Source organism: Corythoichthys intestinalis, chromosome 6, assembly GCF_030265065.1.
Source record: "Corythoichthys intestinalis isolate RoL2023-P3 chromosome 6, ASM3026506v1, whole genome shotgun sequence".
Lineage (NCBI taxonomy): Eukaryota > Metazoa > Chordata > Actinopteri > Syngnathiformes > Syngnathidae > Corythoichthys > Corythoichthys intestinalis.
Window position 1 is genome coordinate 59,476,629 of NC_080400.1, and position 9,843 is coordinate 59,486,471.

Below are 9,843 nucleotides of genomic sequence, written 5' to 3' on the forward strand. Positions count from 1 at the left end.
ACTGACATGCTGACAGAATATTTGGTTTACAGACTGACTGGATGACTACCTTTTTCCTTGTTTGATTTTGTTTCAAATGGTATATGCACTTTCTTTTTTCATTATCGCTTTAATTAAGAAATCACACAGTCACACAGCAATCACACAAAATCAAGCTATTCAAGATACTTGGGGGGCTTCGACTGGTTATCAGAAAATGAATGGATCATTTAGTTTAGCGAAAGATGAGATGATAATGCAAAATGCTTTAAGTCAATGTTCCTGCAAATACAACGTGCAGTTTAAAAAATAATAAAACATTTGAGCAATGCATTCAAGAAATTTAAGCACGAAAATTTGGATTGACTTATATTGGTGGTGTTGGGGGCGTTAGCTGGCATCTCCTTTCATGTAATGTTCAAGTTCCATTTTTTATTAAGGGTGGCATGAAATTGCGTCACCTTTAATGTAATGTTCAATTTCCTGGAACTGGATATTAGCTACACTTCTTGGCAGAACTTAAATTGACATTTCGCAAAACAATGAAGACATGAAGTTAACGAACTTTAGCTTATGAAACAGCTATACTTATAGCATGATAGACGTTATAGCGATGTAATCCTAGTAAGATATAATATTTGAATAATAGTCAGTACAACTTTGATATTATTTTATAAATGTTCTTCACTAAATCATTTTAGAGAAAACAGCTTGCTAGTTAGCCTCTTTCATTAGCTTAATCTTAGTTTAAGAGAACCCATATGTATGGTTCTTTATTTTGGAGACATTTAGCTGGGAGTGACGGCAATGGGAAGGGAAAGAACCACATTCATCCTGCATACTCCTATGGGACCTCGTATCGGATTTAGATATTCCACCAGTGCATTGCGCTACCGTATTCGACATCCATACAATGTTGATCATTTTTGTCTTTTTCCGTGAAGTTTTAAGGCAGTTGGCAATCTCGAAACCACTCAAATCAATCAATTAGACATTGTAGCATCCAAGAGTTTGTCAGACTTAACGACGGTCACAAGGATGTATAGACAAGTTTCCTCAGCGAAACATGGGCTCTTGCATAATTTCTCCTCTGAACTTCCGGTTTAAAAATAACAACATGAATTGGGGTTGAAGTAAGCAGTGTGTTGACAAAGTTAAAACTGCAAAATCAATCCAGAGGAACCCACGGAATGTCCAAAAATGGATTCAGCACAACGTAAATGAGACCAAGACTTTCTGTGCTGTGCGTGAACTCCTCGAAGCGCCTCTATACTGTATATATATGGTCTGAAGTGGAATGTTTTGAACAGGGTCCAGCTTCAAAGTGCCAGTGTGGATCCACCTCGCCATACACCTTCAATCGAAACCAGCTGCAGACATGACGTTAAGGATGTGATTTAAACCTAAGGATATACCTAAAGGATTGTATGATTGTTCTTATCACTTTGTTGATCATTCGTGGACAAAATTATAACAACCTGTGTTGACGCGAGGTGTAGATTGATACGCCGGCCACTTGAGTGAACAAAATGAGGTGAAATTACAAATAATATTACATTTGCCGAATGCAGATGGGCTGACACGAATTTTGTTGTTACAAGGAAATTCTACAAGATATGTATATATAAACAAAAATAGTATGTCATTCTTTTCCATTTCAACTATTGCTCACAATAAAACATTTGAACAACATGATTCCATTTCTTGTTTTATTTAGAATGATTGGTGCATGTGCAAAACAGGTTAATAAATCATAATTTATAAAATTTTTCGTAAAATATTAACGGAGGTTTAGCATACAAGGAATGTGTTATCAGACAGCAGAGCTCCGGAGCGGCTTAAGGCAGCCTCGCCAAACTTTCACCCGACATTATGGAGACCCTCGGCGGCCTCCAGACAAGATTTCTCCCGCTATCGTCGGTAATTCCAGCTCCAATAGGGTATCTTAATGTTGCTGCGGTTAAAAAGCTCGTAGTTGGATCTCAGGATTGAGCTGACGGTCCGCCACGAGGCGAGCCACTGTCTGTCCCAGCCTCTCGGCCGCCCCCGGGTAGAACACACGTAGTCTCAATATATGTCCATCAACGTGTTGTTGTGGGGCACATGAACTTGTCGCCTCTTGCGTAACAGCCTTTTCCACCTGTAAACAAATGAACAAAAAACTTGTAACACTTGCATTTATGTTTTGACATCCTACTCGTACTGATTAGTAACAGGCTAGCAGCAGATACCATGTGTGTTGCAGTCACAGCCGTACAGTAGTCTGAGTAAATATTATTAAAGATCATCATAATAACAATATCAAAGGAAACAAGTCGTTTCATTCGCAAGCTTTTAGCTTTAGCATTTTTCGGGCACCAAACACATGAAAATGCACATGAACATACCTTCCGTAGCACAGCGGCAACATGGCTACATAAACACGCGGTCTTTGTGGTGGCACGAGCTTGGTTCCACATCTGCCTTCATGAACATGTTGTGCTCCCCTGTCATGATGATGGCAGATGGATGTAGTTTTTCCAAATTGTCTTTTTAAGGGATTTTAATGAGTAATATTACTCCAGCTCCACTGTTGTTTTGGATGGAGAAATTGTAAAACGGAAGTTGCGAGCAGAAATGCAGAAATAAAGCGGAAGTACCTTGGAAACTTGTTTATATTGGCCAATGGCTATTTTAGGAGGCGGAGTTGCAAGGGTCAATAGTTATGATTAATTTATCTTTCTCTGATCCATTGAACTCCTTTGAACAATTTAGATTTAACTGTAAGTGTGAGATTTCAGAATTAATACCTGACTTAATGGCTCAACTGTGAGAAAGGTCTTAAAAATGATAAAGGAGGGCTTGTTTTTTTGGGGAGGAAAACATATTGCTAATCAATTCCCGTTCACATGGTCTAAAAGAACAAAATATTTCTAATGAAATGTGTTCAAGAGCCGTAGTGGTTTAGCCTCATGTAGCCTACTGTGTATGTGAAAAGAGGCACCGTGTGGTGAGCTTTTGCGGAGGGCACAGAGAGGATCCCACTGGGAATTCAAGCCAAATGTGTCTTTGCTTACATTTGCCTCACACACCTGGTGTTGAGTCAGTCTGTGTGTGTTCATACATTTACATGCCCTATTTAACTTTTCATTTAGTGAAACAGCTCCAAGTGGAAGCAAGTCTTTTTGTAACACATGCAGCGGCCTGGTATGAAAGTAAATGACTACAAATATAATATGAGGATATGAGTGGTGTTATGGTATAAAGGTTTTGCTCCTTTCCTCCTTTGTTTGTTTTTACATGTATTCTTCCCATTTCCATCCCATTTTCCATTCCCATTTAATATAACAAGGGTCGCGATGCAGAAATCGCAGACATTAAGGAGTGGTCGAGATTTTCATTTTCATATATTTACCCTTTTAATTTTTTCTTTGTTTGGATCGATTATTTATCATATAACATATCTGAGAAAAATTAAGAACAGTTAAGCTATAGTTATGAGGTATCCGTGATGTTTTTACAGATGTCTTTTTTTTTTTTTTTTTTTTTTTACTAAATATTAGACAACAATGAGTCTGAAGCTAAAAATGACAGACGTCTCGAATAATAAATACGATAACTACCTTACGAATACTACCTTCTTCTTATGGCTAGGTTGAAACAATAGCGGTTGCGCGACGTCCGTAAACGGGCATTTCCAAGGTAAAACGGACAAATTAAAAATATTTTGGGGGCTTATTGCGCCATAAATCTGCTATGGCAGCAGTTCTTTTAGCTTAACATACAGCAGTTTATTTTAAAGAGGGGTGCAAGAGCAGAAACTGCTTTTTCAGTCTTGTCTGTGTTTTCCGCCATGTATATGATCAACTAATTTGTGTAGATGAATATCCATCCATCCATTTTCTCCCGTTTATCTGAGGTTCTGTCGAAGCAGCTTCAGCAGGGAAGCCCAGACCTCCTTCTCCCCAGCCTCTTCATCCAGCTCATCTTGAGGATCCCAAGGTGTTCCCAGGCCAGCCGACACGTGGCTCTCGTGGTCACTAAGGCAAAACCCGGGCATGGGAGGAGTTCGGTGAAGCCATGAAGAACGGCTTCAAAGAAATTATGGTCCACCACCCGGCGTCTCAGGGGTGAAAATCAGTCTACCACCAACACTGTGTATAGTGTGGATGAGTCACTGCCGACCTCGACCTGGGATGTTGTGAGTCGGTGGGCCGAATACTTTGAAGACCTCCTAAACTACACCGACACGCCTTCCCAAGAGAAATCAGAGGCGGGTCCTCCTGTCTCTGGAGTTGAAGTAACCCTGGTGGTTAAAAAGCTCCTCTGTGGCAATGCGAGTGGATGAGATCCACCCGGAGTTTCCAAAGGCTGCGGATGTTGTGGGGTTGTCTTGGTTGATACGCCTCTGCAACAATGGGGACAGAGCCTCTGGATTGGCAGACCGAGGTGTTGGTCCCTCTTATTAAAGGGCAGCTGAAGAGCTTTCCGGATTTTGGTGTAATTTTACGAATATAAACTTTGGACGAGTTCGTCAAAACAACCATGTTATCATTAACGCGAAAATATTCTTGTTATAGTCTTGTTCAAGAGTGACGGTTTTATTTATTTAAACTAATGCCACTATTTATTGTGGAACTGCAGTCTACGTGTGCCCATGCTATGTTTGATGCAAATGCTCACGTGGACTGTAGATTGATCTGCCATAGCCCCAGGTGTGTGTCAGTAAGCATCTCAATATAGGCTTTATAACCCAGCTAGTTTTACACCTTCACATCTAAACAAGCATTCAGCTGTCAGGTCTGGCACATCAAGACCAGCTCAAACCTGTATCAACGCTCTGTCGCCTCTGCCCATTCTCATGTAAATCAGTCTAAAAGACATTAGATGGCCCTGTCCTTTATCATTGTAAATGTATGTATGGTTGTGTCCCCACCATCCCTGCACATTTTGTGCGTATGCTCACAAAGTGAGCATGTGTAAGTATGAAGGTATTTCTTTGCTAGATTTTCAGAGATGTTTCGCTGAAATGTGTTGTTAGGTTAATTTGATGTTGTGTCACCTGCTCAAGAAAAGTCGAAAAATACAGAGGTGGGTTGTAATGCATCACATTTACTCTGTTACATGTACTTGAGTTACGTTTGGGGGGAAAAGTGTAGTTCAAAGAGTGTTACCGCACCATACATTTTAATTTTTAATTGAGTAGATTTTGTGAAGAAGAATTGCTACCCGTACTCCACCACTTTGGGCTACCCTCGAGTCGTTACATTTTACCTCTTTATTCTACGTATTAGATTTGACTTTTTTTTTTCCAGAGATGCCCACAGTGGCTCTACCAGTTTCACCAATGAGATGTTGCAGCAATATTCACGTGAATCTGTTACACCAGTCAGACGTAACAATACAGTCACAAGCCCACACACAAGCTTGCAGTTGGAAGTCATATGACACTGTAAAACTATTTGACTTTGAGTAAACATTACTTGAAAGTCCAGACATACTGTATATCTCTCTCCGTTTTTATTTTACACTGGTAGACAACAGAAAACCAGAGACGTGATAGTTTCAATTTCAAGGTTGGAAATAAGGTTTATCGCCACTAGAAGGCACTTGTGGTCTTTGGAGGGGGGGCTTTTAAATCTAGACTGACTTTGATGATTTTTGTGTATGTATGTAATAGGTTATCAGGGGTCGGCAACCTATGGTTCGCAAGCCACATCTGGCTCTTTTGACGGCTGCCTTTGGCTCGCAGACACATTTTTAATCATAAAAAAAAAAAAAAAAAAAAAAAAAAAACGGCGAGGGATTACTGTATTCTGTGGACATTTCTGTAAACACACTTTGTTTTGCACCATCTCCTTGCCTGCCTTTTTTGTTGTTCCAGCATTTGGTTCCACCTTCTCTCGGTCCTATCCTGGTTGGAACTAGGATTTTTATTGTATTTTTTGTTGACAAAGAACTTGTGAACATGTGGATATACTGATGTCATGTACAATTAGGGTGAGAAATAATTAGACACTGACCGTTTTGGAGGTAAAATAAAAAAAATAAAAAAACTCACTGTACTCACTGTATTTGTCACTGTACCAATCTTTCTGACCCTAACTGTATATGAGTACATTTGCATGATGTGTGGCATGAAGGTGCACTGGACGCTGGATGAAGAAGCTTCAATAGCACAATAGCCACTATCGAGCTAGCTTTCATATGATAGGTTTTTCAAATTCAGTTTTTGTTGTTGTTGTTTTTTTTGTTGTTCCATTTGTCTCCAGCTTAATGTAAGTGTCGCAGTTTGTCCGTCCATCTACTCCCAGATAATACATTTGGATTTGAATGAAGTCCGGGTCTTTTCAGTGTTGCATTCAAAGTGGCACAGCACAGGCAGCATGAGGCAAACTGACCTATTTATGGTCAGACCTTATTGTTCATCTGACCCTACTTGTGAGAATAGACTGCTCACTCAGACCCAATCTATTTGCTGTGTCTGTTCTTTGTTTGACAGGCATGTCAGCCTTTATTATTTTGTGTGCATCAGTCAGGTTTCCGAGGCATTAAAAGACAGTCGGAGGGGTCATTCGGTCACACCCGCTGGAGACATTTAGTATGGTACTCCACGCGTATGTACATATGCACACATACAGACCCCGCTTCAGTGTGCTTTACAGAAGAGGACATATGGGGCATCACTAACAACTTTATAAAGACACAAATCTGCCCTCTATGTACAGTACATTTTTTTCTCATATATAGAGTATACACATATATATTGGAAGATGATGGTTTATTCTTGGATTTAGCACATCCTTTGTCATTAGCAAATACACAACTGAGTGCAGTAATGTGTATAAAGGTTGTTTATGTCTGTTTCTGTGTGTCCACATGTGTAGTGACATTTCTTCTAATTTAGCAGTAAATATGACCCTCATTAGTAAATGTCTGACAGTGATGTGTGCGGGTGAAAGCTTAAATGCCTGGCTCCTGGACTAGTGCCCTAATGGGACTGATACATGCACAACCCACACACAGACACCCACGCACACAGACACAAGCACTCGGGGCCTTATTTTTGTACAGCACCCAAATCTCGAACATAGCTAGGTTGTGCTAAACAAACAGATGTTTTAAATGATGGATTATGGATCATTTGGTATGTTGTTTGGAGGACATGAGTCATCATGAGTTTTGGAAAAAGTAGGGAAGTCATCACTACAGCCGTCATTATGCCAATTTCGCTCATACCTAATCTGAAAGATTTTAAAAGTTGGCACGCTCAATAGTTGCTGTGTGGTGAGAAAAAACTAGGGTTTCCAAACTTGCCTTGAAAAATGGAATTGTCCCTTATCCAGAAACAAAAATACACGTCCATATTGAGCTTACAGAGGACGCGCTTTGTCCTGTATTATCATGAACTTGAATATAGTGTCTGATTTTATGAACAAATGCAGCTGAACAGCATAGGTTAAAAAAAAACTAGGCTTGCACGCAGGACTGAACGGGTCCTCGCAATTTCGTGAAACTCGGACGTCACGCAGCCCAGGGTGGTGGCAAATCGTCCCCCTCTCATCATCTCATGAGAAACTAACATGTGCTCGAAAAGAGTCCTACAAAAAAGGAGGCACTACTGAGCTGTGCAGCCAGTTCCTTATTCAAAATCAAAATTAATCTTCTAATTGGGCCAATTCGACCAACTTCGTGGCTCTATAAGATACCTAAGTCCCTGAAGAAATCTACAGTGGGGAGAACAAGTATTTGATACACTGCCGATTTTGCTGGTTTTCCCACTTGCAAGCCATGTAGAGGTCTGTAATTTGTATCATAAGTTCTCTTCAACGGTGAGGGACGGAATCTAATACAAAAATCCAGAAAATCACATTGTATAATTTTTAAATAATACATTTGTATTTAACTGCATGAAATAGGTATTTGATACATTACCAACTAGTAAATATTTCGGCTCTTAGTTCTTTTTTAAGAACCCCTCCTGTTCTCCACTCATTACTGGAAGTAACTGCACCTGTTTGAACTTGTTACCTTGATAATTTTATACATAAAAGACACCTGTTCACATGCTCAAACAAACAAACTCCATCCTCTCCACAATGGCCAAGACCAAAGAGCTGTGTAAGGACATCAGGGATAAAATAATAGACCTGCACAAGGCTGGGATGGGCTACAGGAAAATAAGCAAGCAGCTTGGTGAGAAGGTAACAACTGTTGGAGCGATTATTAGAAAATGGAAGAAGTTCAAGTTGACGGTCAATCTGCCTCGTTCTGGGGTTCCATGCAAGATCTCACCTCGTGGGGCATCACTGATCATGAGGAAGGTGAGGGATCAGCCCAGAACTACACGGCAGGACCTGGTCAATGACCTGAAGAGAGCTGGAACCACAGTCTCGAAGAAAACCATCGGAAACACATTACCCCTTTTAGCCCTTTTTGGCTCTTTTTTGAATGGATTTGTCACCAAAATATGGCTGCTATCAGTTTAATGTCAATTGCTGCAGTATTTCATGGCACCTTTAAGGTTGTTTGAAGGTAACTCCTGAAAATGTTTGTGAATAGTGGGAAGTATTTGAAGAAGCTAGTTGTGGAGATATGCACACAGGTCATTCAGCATGAGTCAACCCTCCTCCTTAATCATCACGTTCCTCCCAATTTTCCACACTACAACTCTATATCCTTATTATGCATTTTTTATAGGCAGCCGACCTCTTCAAAGCACACTTATAATATTCATAGTCATCATGTTATTAGTAAAGAAGGTGTTATAGAAAATGACAAGACAAACAAGTACTAGTATGTCATGCCTCCCTATCTTTATTTTTTGAAAACATGTAAATGACAAGGCTATTATGGAGATTGAGCCACGACAGCATCTCTTTGCTACAACATGCTGTTATCACCAACTTCACAAACCTTTACACTTTTGTGGCTTAGCAAATGGAATTGTAAATGACAGGACAAACCCTGAAGCATCTAGTTGGCAACAAAAACCTTGCTCATAAATCCATGAAAACAGCAGCTCTGTATGAATGTGCAGACACACACACACACACACACACAATGTTCTGTATTGTAATGTATAGATTTAAATATATAAATTATAATATATGTAAAATTATATATATATTCATAAAGTAAAACTTGTCTGAGTCAGTCACATGTTACGATTATTAAATTTCAAACCTTTATTGGTTTCAATTTTGAGTGATGACAGAAAGACACTAAAGATGCACCGATACCAGTATCGGCAGGGGGGCCGATCCGGCCCGAAATGGTGGTATTGGTTTCGGCGAGTACCAACAAAGAGGGCACCGATACCATTTACCGGTCCAGTATTATAACACTTGACCAAAGCCATTTTTTTCTTCTGACGCTCACTGTTGTGTGATGACACGTGATCACTTTGCATGCCAAGCAGCTATCACTATTGGCCTGCTCCAGACCAATGAAAGTGGACCAATAGCCGCCCTTAACCAATGCTGGGGAAGTTTTTTCATATGGAGAAAAAATAAACCAGGAGAAATAGCGGCAGTCTGAAAATATTTCAGCACAGGAATTCCGTACATTGCCATCAATGGCTGCATGCAAGATTTGCGGCCTGAAAGTTTCAAGAGGTGGAGTTAAATTGGCCAGTTTCAATACCTCGAACCTGATAAAACATTTGAAGACGAAACGTGAACAAACATAAAGAGTTTGAAGGTACAACAGCAGCAACTGCTACCAAGAGGAAGGGGACTGGACCGCAGCAACAAAAGGTCAGTATGTAGGCAGTAAGTACTACAGTATGTCATTCCAAGGTGATCATATTTTGTTTTCCAAAAAGAGGACATAAATAACAGACATTAATAATCCCCATTTAGTCTTACAGTATATTCAAAGTTT

The 9,843-nt window shown here is 40.0% G+C and overlaps 2 protein-coding genes across 8 annotated transcripts in view; one reads left to right on the plus strand and one right to left on the minus strand.

Annotated features, from left to right (window-relative positions):
* Positions 1-9,843, plus strand: part of bcas3 (BCAS3 microtubule associated cell migration factor) — a 525,512-nt gene that overhangs the window by 298,383 nt on the left and 217,286 nt on the right. Inside the window, exon 23 of one of the 7 annotated variants that reach the window (XM_057839613.1) lies at positions 3,878-5,702. The exons of 5 other annotated variants lie outside the window; for them this stretch is intronic. In XM_057839613.1, coding sequence (XP_057695596.1) covers positions 3,878-4,002 — 125 coding nt within the window. In that variant the 3' untranslated portion in view covers positions 4,003-5,702. Of the gene's footprint in view, positions 1-1,289; positions 5,703-9,843 lie in introns of those variants that run through there. One more of the 7 variants, XM_057839614.1, reaches the window with a different exon arrangement.
* The window catches only part of LOC130917874 (uncharacterized), a 111,587-nt gene that overhangs the window by 98,507 nt on the left and 3,237 nt on the right, over positions 1-9,843 (minus strand). The window lies entirely within an intron of this gene.